This window comes from Melanostigma gelatinosum (genome assembly GCF_949748355.1).
Source record: "Melanostigma gelatinosum genome assembly, chromosome: 13".
Classification (NCBI taxonomy): domain Eukaryota; kingdom Metazoa; phylum Chordata; class Actinopteri; order Perciformes; family Zoarcidae; genus Melanostigma; species Melanostigma gelatinosum.
Genome location: NC_136646.1, coordinates 17,628,609 through 17,645,909, shown reverse-complemented (window position 1 = coordinate 17,645,909; position 17,301 = coordinate 17,628,609). Strand labels below are relative to the sequence as shown.

The 17,301-nt window shown below is 45.1% G+C and overlaps 2 protein-coding genes across 4 annotated transcripts in view; one reads left to right on the top strand and one right to left on the bottom strand.

Annotated features, from left to right (window-relative positions):
* cep112 (centrosomal protein 112) overlaps window positions 1-16,355 on the bottom strand; it is an 80,805-nt gene extending 64,450 nt beyond the window's left edge. For all 3 annotated transcript variants that reach the window (XM_079281915.1, XM_079281914.1, XM_079281916.1), the window contains exons 1-8: window positions 16,323-16,355; window positions 15,839-15,946; window positions 15,493-15,683; window positions 15,211-15,365; window positions 10,741-10,825; window positions 9,131-9,208; window positions 6,362-6,409; window positions 853-939 (exon numbers count right to left, since the gene is read on the bottom strand). In XM_079281915.1, coding sequence (XP_079138041.1) covers window positions 853-939; window positions 6,362-6,409; window positions 9,131-9,208; window positions 10,741-10,825; window positions 15,211-15,365; window positions 15,493-15,683; window positions 15,839-15,932 — 738 coding nt within the window. In that variant the 5' untranslated portion in view covers window positions 15,933-15,946; window positions 16,323-16,355. The remainder of the gene's footprint in view (window positions 1-852; window positions 940-6,361; window positions 6,410-9,130; window positions 9,209-10,740; window positions 10,826-15,210; window positions 15,366-15,492; window positions 15,684-15,838; window positions 15,947-16,322) is intronic.
* An 802-nt stretch (window positions 16,356-17,157) lies between these two features.
* prkcab (protein kinase C, alpha, b) overlaps window positions 17,158-17,301 on the top strand; it is a gene marked incomplete at both ends in the record, with an annotated part of 82,196 nt that continues 82,052 nt past the window's right edge. Inside the window, 2 exon segments of the mRNA XM_079281918.1 lie at window positions 17,158-17,264; window positions 17,266-17,301. Coding sequence (XP_079138044.1) covers window positions 17,158-17,264; window positions 17,266-17,301 — 143 coding nt within the window.

The window sequence follows — 17,301 nt, the reverse complement described above, 5'->3', positions numbered from 1 at the left end:
GTGTGAAATAAAGCAGCGTTACTGCTATTTTCCTCCAGCTGACAAAGAGCTTTGAAGATGCGGGCCGATGAGAAGAGGAGAGACTCGTTCTTTTTCCGTTTCATTAGCCAACCAAACGGAATCAAGTGCCACAGATGGGCATCGTAACGCGGGTTAACTAGTTTTCATGAACACTCGCGTTAACAGACCAAACCCGTCCACTGTCCCCGGGAGAAAGTACCGTCAGAGAAATAACACAGTCTTGGTGTGTTATTTCTCAATCAGTGGAACTATGAGGATTGTTTTTTTATATAGTGGATATTCTACCAGTACCGGCTCACTTTGGGTTTGATACACTTGAAATCACAGCTGCCTGATGAGATGTAGTAAGAGAAAATGAGCAAATTATTTCATGCCAATCGCAACCAAAGAAAAGCATCCAAGAACGGGATTCAGCCACGGTCACACTACGCCCTGCACTCAAACTGGGCTTCTTACTCCAGAATATAATTATTTGCAAAGACGCATTCAAATTATAACCAATTCAATATTTGGGTATTTACTAAAGACTACAGTACAAAGGTAACACTATAGGTCGGTGATAGTGCTTCAAGTATTTATGATTGTAATAAATCATTCTACAGCCAAAGTATGAATATCAAAGCACTTATAGCTTCATTTACATCTTTCTGTCATTTTCCCACAGCCAAATGTATTGTGGTGTGACTGGTGGTGCTACATAATTTATTGTTGCCTTAAAGACCCATTAGAAATCCGGAAGTGAGTTCAGTCAATTGTTACACACTGCAAACTACAGCCAGCAATTAAACAGTGCGGGCAGAGTATTTACTGCCTTTACATTTTGATTCTTACTTTCTCAACATCTGCATCGTGTCTCTGTTGCATCTTCAACTTCTCCTCCTGGTGCTTGGACTCCAGGATTTTGATCTTCATCTCAGTCTGGAAGCACATAGAAAACCAAATGTCACATATGTACTTAATAAAGTATCCATCTATGTAACACTATATGGCCTTCTGGAGCACTTTTACACCAAACTAAATTGGAAAACAAACAAAAAACATCTGAGGGATTAAATAGGACTTAATACAAAGCAACAAATTCTGTTCTAGGGAGTTAAACATTGAGATCCGTGCCAGAACGTTCTATCATAGAGACATGTCATGGTAATAAAAAAAAAAGCATCATAGAGTGTGACAGGATGAAAGAGATAACATGAATCTGGATGAAAGGAGATAGTGCGTCCCGTCTTGCACACAAGCTGATGATGAAATAAACCACATTTTAAAACATTTATCCGACTTAGATGTGTTCAACTGTGTGTGTTTTTATGTGTGTACATGCCAGTCTGTAAGCACAAAAAAGTGGTAGCCAGCGTGCACTCCTGAGTACACGCAGCAGTTCATCATTACGAGAGCGGCTGTCTTCATTTGAACACGGTGTCTTCAGAGGATCAAAAGTTCAGCGCTGTCATGTGCACGTTGGAGCAGATCTCCTAACAAGACGGCTTCACGGTTACAGCCAAATAAAAAAAATGAAATGAACCAATTCTTCTGTGGTCTCTTCATACAAAATATGATTGATTAGTCATTCGTCATTACTGGAAATAATCATCGCATCTCTTGCGTGAGAATATTCGTCAGAAATATCACGATCTTCAGCCGTGGGACTGAAACGCTCATTACGGGTTTTCTATTCGACTCAGAAGCTTTACGACTAGTGGGGCTAAAAAAAAAAGTGAAACTCTGCCCGAGGGTGTGTCGGAGTTATGTCAAATAAAAGCAAAGTGTATTTTGATCATTCCGTCACATCTGCTTCCCAAAACAATGGGCTTTTCTCATCATGTTCCTCGCAACTCTTTCTAGTTAGTTTGCTACAAATTACACAGAAGAAGTCTCCACTCACAAACGCACACAACGCACGGCAAGACGGAGAGACGCGCAGACAGAAATATGGCTGGCCATTCACTTTGAAGTCACGACTCATGTTTAGTCAGCGTCTGTTCTAGCGTGTTAATCATGACAATGTTCCTCCTTTGAAAGTGCGGCAGTGTGTCTGTGTGTGTGTGTGAACATGTCAGCGGTTAACAATATCCCGGGGCTAGTTTGTTCTAGTCATCAAAACAATGAAGTAGAAAATCCCCATGACATTGCTTGGCACAGTCAAAACCACATTAGATCTTCTCTGGGTAAAGCAAAACAAAAAAATCAAAAAGGGAGAACAGCTGTGATGATGGCCTGATTAAAAATAAGATTCAATTACGGTGTGGTTAAGTGTGTAAATATTGATACAAAAAAATATGCATGCGTTGGTGTTGAAATGGTGGCATCGATATAACCAAAGAGTTATATGTTGTTATGATGTCAGCACTGTACGTTGGATGATCAGTCTGAGTAGAAATGAATAAAAGTACAACTAACACACGTGAAATGTCCTTCGAGATGCCTCTCCCCATTACTGCACTTGAGCGACATGTAGACTCTTCATCCTTGACAAAGCTGCGTTAAGTGTTCTCTCTTTATACACACTCTCTTTTCTTGGTTTACCACCATTTCGTGTGCGATTGAGGCGACCACAGGAGACCTGTCAGAGTAGAAGGGGAAAAGCAAAAGAAAGTGAGAGAGAGAGAGAGAGAGAGAGACAGAGAGAGAGAGAGAGAGAGAGAGAGAGAGAGAGAGAGATGGCAGTGATTGAAAAGCAGACGAGTAAGTGGGGACCCGATTCTGCTGGCGCCCCCCAAACAAAAAAACAAAAAAAAGCACATGTGGGGGTGTCACTTTCTCATCCTCTCTTCAAAAGCTCTTTGGAGAAAGTTTGTCAAACTAGATCAGGGGCGTTTGAAACTTGTTTATAAAGTCGTCAGTGAAGGAAGGAAGGAGGAGGGATGTCGTACACCTAAGGCGTCTGAGATGCCTTCAATCAGCCCGACTGGATGCTACAGCTTTTTACCCCCCCTCTTCTCTTCTTCAGCGTTGTACCGAGCGCTGTAAGATGCCATGTTTTTTGACACTCCGCCCGTGAAAGGATGAGAGGGCGGGAGGGAAGAAAAGGGAGATGGAATGCAAGGAGAAGACGGAAACAGCTGCTTTTTCTGCTCTCAAAACCGGCGTGTGTGTGTGTGTGTGTGTGTGGGGGGGGGGGGGGGGGGGGGTCAAGGCCTTTTTCCTTGGGAACGTGTTCACAAATCGCCTGCTAAGCGTTTGGGCTCCACAAAGCCAGGTTGCGTTAGTGCGTCTCCTTCCGTCTTTGCCGGAGACGCGCGATGCCCCGGCGCGTCTTTTTCTTCTTCCTCTGTAAACACAGATGCTGGAGGATAGTCGGTGCACAGCGTTCTGCTATCTACTGAGGAGCAGCTCCATGTCTGTTTACTGCAGTCCGCCCACATAGTGAGGTCGGATAAAGAACGTTTGAATATCTGACGTGTGGAAGAACTACCGGCATAGTTTTAAGGAAAGGGTAGTTCCAGGCACAGAGTAAAGTAAACAGATTGCTACTCAAAATTGTCGATACAAATACATCAAGTACATAAGAACCAGGTACAGAATGGCTTGAAAGAACTGTATCATTGTGGAACATGGTTGGTCTCGGATCAGTCTGAGGAACTGGTCCCCTTTAAACTACGGAGGCTCACTAGCTTGCTCTTTCTTTAGCTTTGAAAAACGTTCAGATAAAAAAAGGCTCCGGCCCTCTGAATCACAGGCCGAGAGCTCCGTCCCAGAGGATCCTTAGATTAGAGAGATGGCATCATTACGGCAACAGAAAGCAAAAGGGATCTGATCCCCAGTCAGCGGCTGGTGACCATTAGAGTGTGGCTGCTTGATGCGAAGACATTCAAACGCGCTGTCTAAGCGAAGTGACTCAAAGCAATGCTTCTCAGCTGCTGTAGGAAAAGAGCAGTCAGCATTCCTATCAACGCGAGTCAGAAGCTGATGAGTTTGGTGTGAAAGTGGAGATGTTCGTTAAGCTGCCGCCAGCTTAATGAACATGTGGCGCGTATAACGCTTTAAACCTGGGTACATTTTCAACTCGGCTCTCAGGATTAAGGGGAAGTGATGTCACTGTGATTTCCTGGACTGGGCCTAGACAGCCACGCAACGGCAGGGGTTGGACAAGGCCTCAAACGCTTCTGCAGGAAAGCTTGATGTGGCTTTTGAGGATGACACGGCTAAGGTGGGACTGGTGACTCGAGTCACTTCTATAGAAAAGTACTGTGTGTGTGTGTGTGGGTGGGTGGTAACAGCTGTGTCCTGTGGGGTTCAGAGTTCCTGACCGAAGACACATGATCAGTGGGGCCATCTTAAATTATAAACACCAGAAGAAAAAGGAATTCCCAGAACCTCACGATGGGAATGGGAGATGCACTGGCACAATGCAGCGGAGTTCAAGAGAAGGTTCTGCATACGGCTGATGGGAATGTCATTAGATTTGCAGGTCATAAACCATAAAGTAGTGGACAACTTCAACATTTTGACCAGATGGTGGCTCGATGAAAAGTTAGAAGGATCACCATTGAGATTACAATCCAGAGGGGGACATGCACGCGTTTAGCCAATTTCATGGCAACCCATCCAACATTTTGCCAAAAAATACAACTGCCGACATCATAGTGGCAAAGTCAGCGGGCCACCAAAATCCGTAGGGTACATCGTCTGGGAATCATTAATGTCTGCACCACATTTTGTGCCAATTTGTCCAGCAGATGTTGAGATAATTCGCAGGATAAGTGAAGACGTTGACCCGCTGGAGAAAAAAAGTCAGAGAATCATTAAGTCAATATGACTCATCCTCTGGGAAACCAAATGTCAAAATCATGGCAATCAACCCGGCCGCTGCCGAGATTATTCAGTTTGGGACAAAAGGGAGGAGCACACGACCGGCTGAAATTGCCACCCCCAAAAAAAAGCAGAGCCGCTAACATGGCTAAAAAGCACCAGCGCAGTCTGTCGGCGGTGACGTCTATAAGTCCTGGAGGAATAGAATGGAAGACACACTTTTAACGGTCTCTTTTTCACTCACATTTTCCCTACAGCTGTATTTTAATTCTAATAAAACTCTGCCTTCTGTGTGTGGAAGAATACATCAGAAACGCAGCAGGCAAAGGGCACAAACCTGAGCACCATGGGGACAAATACTCCGGCTCTGCACCATTTCCTCTAATTTCCCAATGTGTCCCTCCCAGTGCTTCTCTGTGACTTTCCTGAACAGCCTCTGCCTCAGTATAAACATAATCAACAGAGCTGTTGAATTGGATACTGTAGTTTGTACTGGAGTAACTAATAAACTGGAAGCTCTGTGTGTATCAAAGTAAAGTCGGTGCTGAGGATGAACACGGTCTTCTGAGAGGTGATAAATTCATATTCCCTACAACACACAGCAGCATGCAGCCGGTCAGCTAGTCTGAGGCAGGATCAAACAGCATGGGACGTGGCTTTAATGTCTTCGTATTGGTGCTGCCACACTCAATATCAAACCACAGGTAGACCGGCCGACGTGGGTGGATGTGTACGGAGGAGTGTGTGTGTGTGTGTGTGTGCGTGTGTTTGTCTATGCATGTGAATGACAAAGTCAATAAGCAACACCCTTGTTGTCCATCACGTCTCGTCTCCTTTCTCTCCCAGTGAAGCCCATCTAGCTGACTGGAGCGCTTTCCCCCCAAGCAGACATGAAAAGCCGCGGCTATTACAGCCAAGTCATGCTCGGTTTTATATTTAACAGTGCCGGTAAAGGCCGATGGGGGGATGGGGGGGGGGGGGGAGTGGAAGGGAGGGAGGGGCTTCAAAGGACTTCAAAGCCGGCTTACAGAACGGGATTTTCAGCTTAAATCCACACAAGAAAAAAAAAAAACTGTCATCACTGGGAGCCGGCATTATTTTTGTCCTCTAAGAGGAAAGCTGGCCGTGGCCATTTCAACAATACAAACTATGCGCAGAGCTGGATGTGAACGGCTGTAAGGGGCCATAAAGCAGTGAAGAGAGCTTTGACTCCTGTGTGTGTTCAACACTTGCTCCTATACAAATGCTGAGCGTACTGAACTGTGAGGAGCGAGAGTTCAGGCTCATTGGGATGAACATTTTCTTTCCTTCGGATGAAGAAAAGAGAAGCGTTCAAGAGTTCTGATGTTCATCACACACAGAGGCTTTCAGGTAGTGTGTTTTTGGGGTGTTTGTTAAGGGCTCTTACTGAGGTGTACACCTCCTTGCTGTGTGAAAGCTGTGGGCCCTGATCATCCAATAGGGTGCTGTTCCTCCCGAAGCTCGGCTTGAAAGTCTACAGAGATGAAGAGGAGGGAGATTAGGTGATGAGGTGACTGAGGAGGCACTTTTTTGTAGATGTAACGATTCAAAAAAAAGAGAGAAAACTTACCGGAGAGAAGGGATCGGGGTTCTCTCGCAAATACCTGGGGTTTTCAATCTGAAAGAGTAAACAGAAGAACTTTAGACGTCCCTTTGTCTGCTTCTTCTCCTAACAAAGCCTCGCCACCACGAGCAGAATGCAACCTCTGCCCTTAGTTTGTCATAAACAATGCGGGGAACACATCAAAAGCTCGGCGCTGCGGCCGGAGTCTCTTCCGTCGACTCTCGTCTGTTTAGAAAGACAGAACGCGTCGGGCGACTTCAAGGCATTGTGTGTGTGTGTGTGTGTGTGTGTGTGTGTGGCCGGCTGGGGTTTCCGCTCTCAGCCCGTCTTTGCTGTCCCAACACGGCCCTTCTGTCAACACTCAGGCCCACTAATCTGTGAGCTATCCCCGGTGCGTTTACCGTCACCGAGACAAATGTGTTTACATTCTTGCCAAACACTGACACGGCATGTCCTTTGATTTTAATATGAAACACAAGAGATGGGGGGGGGGGGGGGGGGGGGGGGGCTAACCTGAACACAAAGGGGTCACACTCCGACTGACTCCGCAGCTTTACATCAACACTCACTGACTGTGAAACAAACTACAAAAATACCTCCGTCCTGACAACTTGCTATTTTCCTGCCACTATTCCACATTTGTTTATGACCCCATTACTTCTCTTGTGAACTCACACCATCACACAGTGTTTCCCTCTCAAGCACCGAGGCTGTCTATTGGGGGGGGGCTGCTAACTAGCGGCAAGATCCCGGCCTTTCAAAAGCAGTGACGGCGACGTTTGGAGATGTCAGCGTCGACACTTCTGTTGCAAATCTGTTTAACATGGGGATGAAGGAGGAAGAGGAGGGTTGCGCGGGACTTATTCAGCTGCGGTTAAATGAAGAAGGGTTTAATGTTGCGAGGTGGCGCAACCCACACGAATCCAGAAGGAACGGAGGATGAACGGAACCTAAAAACAACCTCAAAGCGTGGCACTGAAACGGTTACAGCTACTGTGCGAGGATGACGTCGCAGTCTGTTGCTTCAGGGCGAGCCGGCGACAACAGATGAAAGGCGGCGTCTGCCTCCCGACTTCGTCGTGATGCAGGTAAAAACAGGTCAGACATTTTGTTAGCCGACATACTATAAGCTCTCAACAAAAGGAGACATCCGGCTCGACTACAATCAGATTTACAGCAAACTGTAACACGTGCACAGTGCGCACACACACGCGCACGCACGAGACCAGGCCAGTCAACATAGTCAGTGCAGAGCAGCAGCAGCGGTGCCACAACGTGTGATGAGTTGCTTTTTAAATTTGGCACTGGCAAAAAAAAAAAAAAAGAATCCATATTTATTTACCAAGTGATGAATCAATCAATATCCCTCTAAACTAGAGCCCAGGCAGAAAACAAGAATGTGAGTTATTTTTACAGCCAGTCATCAGATTTGATTGAGCACGGCCCACAGGGCAAGGGAGCCATGTAGACTCAATGCTGTGGTGTAATGCTGGCACAGCAGAGTGATACTAAACTTGGATTTGGTTGCACACGTACATATGTGCCCGTGTGCACACACACACACACACACACACACACACACACACACACACACACACACACACACACACACGCTCCTGTGTGCACATGTTCGGACGGACGCAGAAGAGGAACACGCCACATCACAAGGCACCGGCTCTCCAGCCAAACAAACACGCGGGTGATTGATGGCTTCCTCGTTTTCGGACAAGCGTCGAGCGAGCCGTCAGCACACCCATTCAACCGCAGACAATGGACGCCCCAAAAGTGGCAGGGGGAATACCGTTGAACTCTGGATGGGGAAAAAAGTAAGCCAAGTGCCATTAAGAGATACAACTCTTAACAAGCAGTAGCTGGAGCTCCCGTCTGAGCCTGAAAGCAAAGCTGAAGATGTTCTTGATAGAGTGACGCTCGGTTGTGCTCAAATTTCGTCGGAGCCGGGCGCTTTGAAGCAGTGTATCTATAAAACTTCTGTAAACTTGAAGAGGGTTGGTGTGTGTGTGTGTGTGTGTGAAAGAACATCTGTTGATTTGAAAGATGCAGGCTTGGGGGAGCGTTGCCAGGCAATGCCTCTTATCAGCGTCTCAACACAGACGAGTGCAGAGCGGGGCAGTGCACGGCTTCACGTCTGCTGATAGATACCTCAGATTACCCGAGAATTGAAAAGCGAGAGGTAGATGGATGGACAGAAGGGCCAGAGAGAGAGAGAGAGCTAGAACGATAGCAGAACAGAGAGGAACGGTTTAAGAGAAAGAGAAGAAAAAGAGAGAGAGAGGGGCTGTGCTGTGGAAAACATCTGCTTGAGTAACGTGGGGGAGGAGAGGACTGAGGCGACAAGGAGAAGAAAAAACAGAGCGAGTGAAGGTCATGCTGGTGAGGAGAACAAATAAGGGAACAAATAAGGGAATAAAAGACATGAGGGCAGAGTGCTTATCAAGCCCTGGCCTGGTGCACTCCAGCCTGAGTAGATAAGAGCGGCGCACTCATCTTCAAATACTCAAGTTTACACAACCCTTCTGTAAGACCCTCACGTCCTACAATAAAGTGCCTGAACTGCCTAAAGGAAGTGGTTCCAAGAGGACATAGGTGAAGTGGTTGTTACCCCCTTTGTTTAGCTTCGTGTCGGCATCATGGCCCTATTGATTTATTGTGCACTCGTGGGCTCAAGCGATCAGAGTCACTGTAACTGTGGATGAGCTGCAGCGTAATGACAGCTGCATGTAAACCGAGAAGCTCAAGGCATGCCTCCGGACTCACCCCCAGGTTCCAGCTGTTGAGACGAGCCTCCAGGTCACTGTCACCGGGAGACATATCCGCCTTCAGCCCCACATCCACCTGAGGATAAAGAAAGAGTGTAAGAGCGTGTAAACAGCAGAAAGTAAAATGGAAATGAAGTTCTAAATTAGAGGAGGGAATTTAAATGATTTCTCTGATTGGAGGTTTTGGCCTCAGGAAGCAAACGGCAGACAGTGATGGAGGTTCATTCATTTTTGACACGACGTAATTCCTCTTTTGGCAACAACAAAACGTTTTTACAGATATACAGTACACCCACATGTGTTCTCCTCCTGCACTAATAGCTTTCTACTCCCTCGTTATCTCCATCTCCTCCACCCGTCGCTCTCCTCCCTCTCACATACAGCGCTCCAGATGTTTGGCAGTTCCACATCATTTCCGTCATGCAGTAAATTCCACAAGAGGGGCACACGCAGCTTAACCGCCTGTCATCCTTGTTTTCCCCAGCCTTTTGTTACAACGGGGCCTCCGGATTAGCTTTATACAGTGTAATTCCAATGCTTCCAGGGGTTCTGTTGATACAAAGATCAGTTTACTCAAGTCCAAGTCGGGGCGGCAAGGTTGAAATGGGGGGGGGGGGGGGGGGGGGGGGGGAATATCTAATAAAGTTGAGGGAGCGATAGGGAAAGGAGAGATGTTGTTTGATTAGGATCTGGTGGAGTGTGGACCTTGGGTGTACCTCAGCGGAACTGCACTGACAGAGGAATCGCTGGATGAACAGCTCCACATTAAATGCCCCCCTTCTGATTAAAAAGGCATTACGGTCCCAGAGCCTCGCCCTCGAACAAACAGAGTCAACGTTTCATTTCAATATCTAGGAATGCCAAGCACGCTCTCTCTGGCTGTTCAAAGTGTCACCGGCCGTGTATCGAACCAGGACTTCAACGCATTGTGTTAAACACTGATAAGTACGAACGGCTTCAAACGCTTTTGGCCACTGATGAAACGAACCGCACATCTGTCGTTTACCATGAACGTGTTCGGTAGATTTGTGGTGGTTTGATGACACAATAAAAGCCCCAAAAACACATTTCTAAATCAGCTTTTGCAGTCCGACGTGAACAAGCTATTTTCTCCCAAAGTTAGAACAGAAACACCTCTCAGTATGACATAATGTAATGAAACAGCACCGCAAACCCCAAAGAAGAGTGTACGTTACTGTCAAATGCCTTGCGATCACCACTTGTAGCCGCATTTCTGCTGCTTGAACCAGAAACGTACGAGTTCAGGGAAATTCCTCTGGCTTCATGGGGAAATGAGTTCAAGAATTTCCAAATTGGTCGACATTAAAAAGAAGAAAGCAAAACATTGTGGCCACTATTTGTTTTGGCACCGGCGGGTTTAGTGCTAATATTTCAATGTGTAAAGGGACAGTTCACCTCAAAATCACACCTACACATTTCTCCTCTTACCTGTAGTGTGTCATGGAAATGACGGAATTAAAAAGGTTTGTGAAATGAAATGTTGTCTTTGAAACGCATGCATTTTTTTTGATTTTGAGGTGCACTGTCCCTTTAAGACCAGTATGGCAGGGAAGTGGTTGACGAGCTGAAACGCGGTGATGAACCAACCGTCCTGGCGTCATGTTTGGGCGACTGTTTGAGTGGACTGGAGGACGCCGGTCGTGATGGAGACTTTTCCTCAAACAGTATTCTCCTGGAAGAGAAAAGAAAGAAACGTGTGAGAGGTTACCCTACAGTACAATGTGTGTGTGTGTCTGCTTTTGTCCCTATGTTTGCATATGAATGTGCTTGCGTAGGCAGCCAGCCTCGCTATTTACACAGATCAACATCTGGCATTGGTTGCATGCTTTGTGGTCTGCATTTCATCCCATCTGAACAATAAACGTCTCTGCCATACATCACTTTGTTTCCACGGACGGCCCCGCGGGGCACCGGTCTACGGCTTGTAAAATCCTTTTATAATCATACACCTCAATCACTGTCTCATCATTCTCTGGTCCATCACGGAGCTTAACAGGGAAACTGATTATATTCATTGGCACACAAAACGGACACACTTCACATTTTACCACACTCACAAAAGGCATAACTGAGCTCACTATCTCATTAGGCGCAGGCACATGAGACACTAATGGCCCACTAATGCTAATTGAACGAAGATGTGAGAGGAGACGGAAGGATGTAGGACAACAATGAAGAAGAAGAAAAACACACGCTGTCATCTAACAGAGACATCAAGTTGCGTTCTAGAGGGCGCTGTTTCACACTCGTCATGGAGCCGATGGCCGCTCGTTTTTCCTCCCGTGTAATCGCTTTTAGGATTCTGGAAGTTAGAGTTTTGAACCTCATTTGTCACAGGCAGTGTTATCTCGTGGAGGAAAAGCACCGGAGTGCCTTTGTGATTCTCTCTTGATCTCAATGATGAAAGCTAAACCTCTTCTTACACAATAACACATTTACTGTAAGAGACCGTGTCAAAGTGATTGGTGGTAAATAAGATAGGAGATAAGATTCTGGGCAGTTATGAGCACATAAATAAGGATTACAGGTCTGACCCTAGATACTAGTTTGAAATGCTGAGGGGGAACCTCAGTGAGAGTCAGATTCTTTCTGAGCAAAGTTTATTTTTTTTTTTCATGATTAATTCATTTAAGAGAAGAATTACAATATCCACTCTTGATGCTGCACAGAGTTCTGGAGCCGTATACTATTATGTAATAATTACATTCTACGGCTGATGACATTGGGGCGGTGTGATGTCCATTCACACACCAGGAAGTTTCTCAGTGACATGCCATGTGTTGTAATTAATGTGTTACAAATGCATGAACTGAACCATCAAAGTCCTGATGCACAGTTACAATAAGAAGGCAGCAATAACTGAGGGATACATACAGTGCCTATGAGGGACAGATGTGCATAAATAACTCAAATATAAAAAAGAAAACGATCACTATCAAAGACCAATACAATACTGTGAGGGATTGAATGTTGTATGACTGATTTATAATTAATTATGATAAAGAATTTCAAATAAAACCCTTCTGACTTTAGCTTTTGTGTAGTCTTCCACTCCTTCTCTCTCACATACTGGTTTGTCTGTGCATGCACACACACACACACACACACACACGAAACTTGGATAAGCGGGCCAAGCTTTGCAATCTTGGGCCTCTAAGTCAACAGGTGGATGAGGATAATTGAATCAGATGTGTCTGGAGTCTGAGGCCCAGAGATCAAAGCAGTGGCAAGTCAGGCCAGAGCCACACACACACACACACACACACACACACACACACACACACACACACACACACACACACACACACACACACACACACACACACACACACACACACACACACACACACACACACACACACACACACACACACACAGAAGAAAATGAGAACACCATGTAGAGCCTCAGAAGCTGCAGCTTGGCTGATTAAAGCAGCCTGACATCCATACCCCACCCTGACCTCCAGGTGTAGAGCCAGTGGGCCCAGGTCTCAGCCTCAGGAAACACAAACATCTCTCAGCCTCCACACTCCCTCCACCACGACCCAAAACCACCTGGAGGCAATATCAGTGGAGACACTGCGGCCTGCGAGCCAGAGACGCGTTCATACCAGCACCAATGGCCGACTACTGCCACTGCAAGGACAACGTTGTTGTCGTACTTACCAAGAGAAAAGGGGAGAAGAGGGAGAGGAGAGGGGGGGCAAAAGATTTCATATGTGCATGAAAAGCACACACGTGGAATGCAGAAGTCAGAGGACGAGATAAGAGGAAAACAAGAAGAGGAAAAAAAAGGCCTAAAAGAGAAACCATTTCCTCCCTTAAGTCTTCATCATACTCTGACATAAGAAGATGGAGAGGACATGTTGGCTAATCACCAAAGCTGTTTCGTGTGATCTCTTTGCCCTCACTGACTGCATTTGTTTTCCCACAGCATTCCTCTCTCGGAATGACTGCTACTGACAAAGCAGCGGCTCCATCTTGTGGCGAAATTAGGAACAGCGAGGCGATAGCCGAACGCATGGTGGAATTCGCTCAGGGCATTTGGCACTAATGAGGTTACTGTAGAAGATGATGCATCTGTTAAAGAACACACACACACACACAAACATTACAGCACAGCCACTCCTGTGTGAAACCTCTCATAACATTACAAGATCGTCCCGACTAATGCCGAGTAAGACGGAGATCAAACGTTGCCACATCACAGGGGAGTCGGACGAGTTCCTTCCATTTAATCTTATCTAAATGAGAGTGACACATAAAAGGACTCTTGATCCGGCTAATTTTCTCCATCAGGACGTCAGCCTGTGATCCGAGTGTCTTTCATGGTCTCATCGCAATCAGAAAGTACGGTTCTCAGCCGTCTGCTGCCTACAAAACCTCTCTCTCCACAGCCTGCACAGCAGAGGGGACAAAGGGCTGTGTCACTATCACTCGTAACGGAAGCTATAGTGTCTGTTGTGCAAATAAATGGAGCCTTTTGGTCGTCCAGACGGGTCAATAATTATCCGAAAATACCTCACTACTAGAGATCAAGTCACATAAAAGGAAGTCTATAAGGCAGCCAATGCGGATCGTAATTAACTGATCCAAACACATTCATGAACACATTAATAAACTAAACAAAAGCACTGCAGCATAATTGTGTGCATGCTGGCATTTTAAATGTGCTGAATCTGATCACGTTCACGGTGCAAACTCAAAACACAGAATTTAAATATGTTGTGGTGGTGGGACACGGGCTAGATAATAAGTGTGACAAGTATTTAAAGACAAGTCCTAATACCGATACATATTCATAGTAAAATATGAATTACATATGGCAGCAAGAGGGCCTGTGCCCTGGTGGATATTAAGCTCTTTACTACACTTACACTGCTCTCTTTTTATTATGCTAATGAGCATATCAAGCCACTGGGCTCATGATTTGCCTTTTCCTTGTTAATTGGAATGAAAAAAAAAAAAACCCTGAGCCATTACTAACATCACTTTGTCAAGCGCCTGAACCGCCTGCAGTCAGAAGAAACATCCCTGAGCGGAAACTGGGATGATTTAGGGAGGCGTGTTGAAAGAGTTCACACGGGTGTGTTGACATGATTAAATGCATTCAGATGACTTTTTTTGCAGGTGTTCAGACAACTAGTTCTAATCAAGCGGCACGTTTCTAAATCCGGAATACATGCATTTCCGTTTTAGAAATGGAAATCCAACAGTTTAGGAAACGAGCTAATGAGCTACCGAGCCCCTTTGTCCCCTCTGCCCTGCGGGGGTTAGACCTCAGGTTCAACAAATGGGAGAGTGTTAAAAATAAGGAGAATAACAGAAAGATGGGTGGAGAATACAAGAGGTTCCTCGTCCTCTCGTGCTGTTTTGAAGTGCATCTCTTTTGAAAAGTCAGAGTGGACAGCTCAAGCAGACTGACGCAAGAAGTTGGCAATGTCTTTGGCTCATTTTTCAGACAGTGCTGCTGAGCAACTACGATTGGACGATCAGTCGCGAAAAGATGCGTGCATCCAGCTTCACAGCCAAGTTCAGTTTTAGTCTGAATACAGAACATCAACACAGCGTGCTTGGATAAATATCTTATGAGTTATTTAATTATTTAGCATCCTCGAGATATATATATATATATATATATATATATATATATATATATATATATATATATATATATATATATATATATATATAAAATGATTTTACGTTGTTAAACTAACGTTAACGTTGTTATTCGTGCAGACATAAAACTATAGCTGAATGCTCATATTTGACTTGTGTCTGTAAAATGTGATGCATTCCAGGACCCCTCACTGCCATTTTGACCACCAGCCACTGTGAATTCTTCCAGTGAATAAATGAGAATATGTTCCTCTTAGGAAAGTTATATTGCTAATACAACGATATAACTGACAGATAATACATTTATACGAGTCATGCTTCTTGCTGTTAGAAGGGGACTCCAGTCTGCAGTGTAGTTCATTAATTGTAGCATAAATTGAGGCTCTTAGTCAACTTGCTTCATATTAAGTGAGGCAGTGTGCAGTGGAATAGTACCTGCTGTGGTGAGCTGTGACAGGTGTGGAACTGGCTATGTCCTTAAGCAGACTGTCATCAGCGTAGCCACCCAGCTCTCCCGTCACCCAGTCAGGCAGACCCGCATGGCTGTGCTCCGCAGATCGACCACTCAGCGGTTCTTCGAAGTAGATTGACTGAAAAATGAAAATTCACAGACAGGAGACACAGATTCCGTTCATTGTTCTACAAATGAAGGCGGTGCATTGTCACTACTAGATGGCAATATTAGTGTTTATGATTGAATGAAGCAGTGATTCTTACCATGTAGGTAGGGAGTGTCTTGAGTCTGCCCAGCTCTGGTTTGTCAGTGAAAGGCCTCTCAAGGACCCCTCTTTTGAGCATGTAAAGGAGCACACAGGCGTGCATGTTGCGGTTCTTACGACCCATCACACCTGAACCACACGCAGCCGGGTCACACAGCTTCTTTATCCATACTGCACACCGCTGGCGCTCTGGAGTCAACGGAAGAGAGGGGGAAAGACGCAATAAGTCCACAGGAAATTAAAAAACATGAATGTATTATCTTGTGAGCGACTTTCCAGAGACACAAACTAGAAGTGTCATGTTAAACCATGTTTAGTGAAGTAAACAGAGATGATTCTCTCACCTGTCTTGTTGGGGTGTTTCAGGACATATGGCTTCATGTCCAGCAGGAAATGGTCAAACTCAGTGTCCAGCCACGAGTCCTCGTGTCTGCTCATGGTGTCCTAGGGAGCTGAATACATGAATCCAACGGTACATAAGAAGTCACTCTATTGGTCAGCGCTGCCTCTGTTAGCTAGCTACACAAAGTTCCAAAAGAGTGGAGATCTAGCTAGTTATAACAAACGGGCAGGGTAACATCGTGTCACGTGATGTTAGCACAACATGACATGGTAACAATCTGACAACTACACTGTTCACAAACCAGCTAACGGTAACTAGCGATGGATAACATTACCTCAGACATTAGCAAACGAGCTAAAGCAGACCTGTAAAGCGCTCGCGGGGTGGTATTATTATTTCACAGACTTCCACAAACAAACAGACGACACGCTTGGAGGGGTTTACCGTTGACGTAAAAGTAGAATAACGTCTAAAAAGCGACTTACTTTGAGCACGGATTTGGCCGCTCAAAACGGTTCAAAACCTCAGCGACCTCACTTTACGACACATCCGGTTTCATTGGAGCCGCAGCGGCGTCTCCCTGTTGCCATAGGAACTGTGCATCCTTTTTACAATTTCACTGTTTGAAGTGTTTTTAAAATATATCTATAATATACGTATATATGTATATTATATATACATATATACATGTATAATATATTATAATATATTATATATACATATACACACACACACATATATTATATATATAACTATTATATATATACATTTAAATTAACTTCCCAGTTTGCTTTAAAGCAATATATATAACATATCTAATTAGAATACAGTCTACACTCTGTTTTTACTGCAGCACGACATTGAGCTTTTAAAAAACTGCTTCAATAATAGACTTTATATACGCTTTAAACTAAGAAATAGACTAAATTCTCAGGAACATTTAATGCAGACAAATAAGGTGGAATATCTGAGATAGTGTGACATGATTCTCAGCTTAGTCAAAAACTGCAATGTAACTTTAAGTCCACACGATGGTGCACAACACCTTGAGTGTGTGGGATGGTCAGCAATGGATGGAGGGACATGCCGTCTTGGTTCATTCCTCATCAGAATATAATATCTCTACACATATTTCACAGACCACATCTTTATCAAAATACCCTGATCTGGTGCTCAGAGAACATTAGAGGACGTAAGCGTCATGTGTTTAGGTAAACCAAAACTTGTATAAACTCTACCGCGAGGTTAATTGCGCGCTGAAATTGGAGCGAGATATTCCCACAGCACGTGAAGGCGGACTTCACCGACGTCACTTTTTGAATGAAAAAGAAGCGCTCAGCTGTGGTCCACGCAGAGGGGAGGCGTGCGGTCCGTCAGGAGCTCCTCCAGCAGAGACAGAGCCGTGACAAAGAGACGAGGACCCCACAGGAACACCAAGTTGTGGCTGTGTAGTTTTTTGTGGGT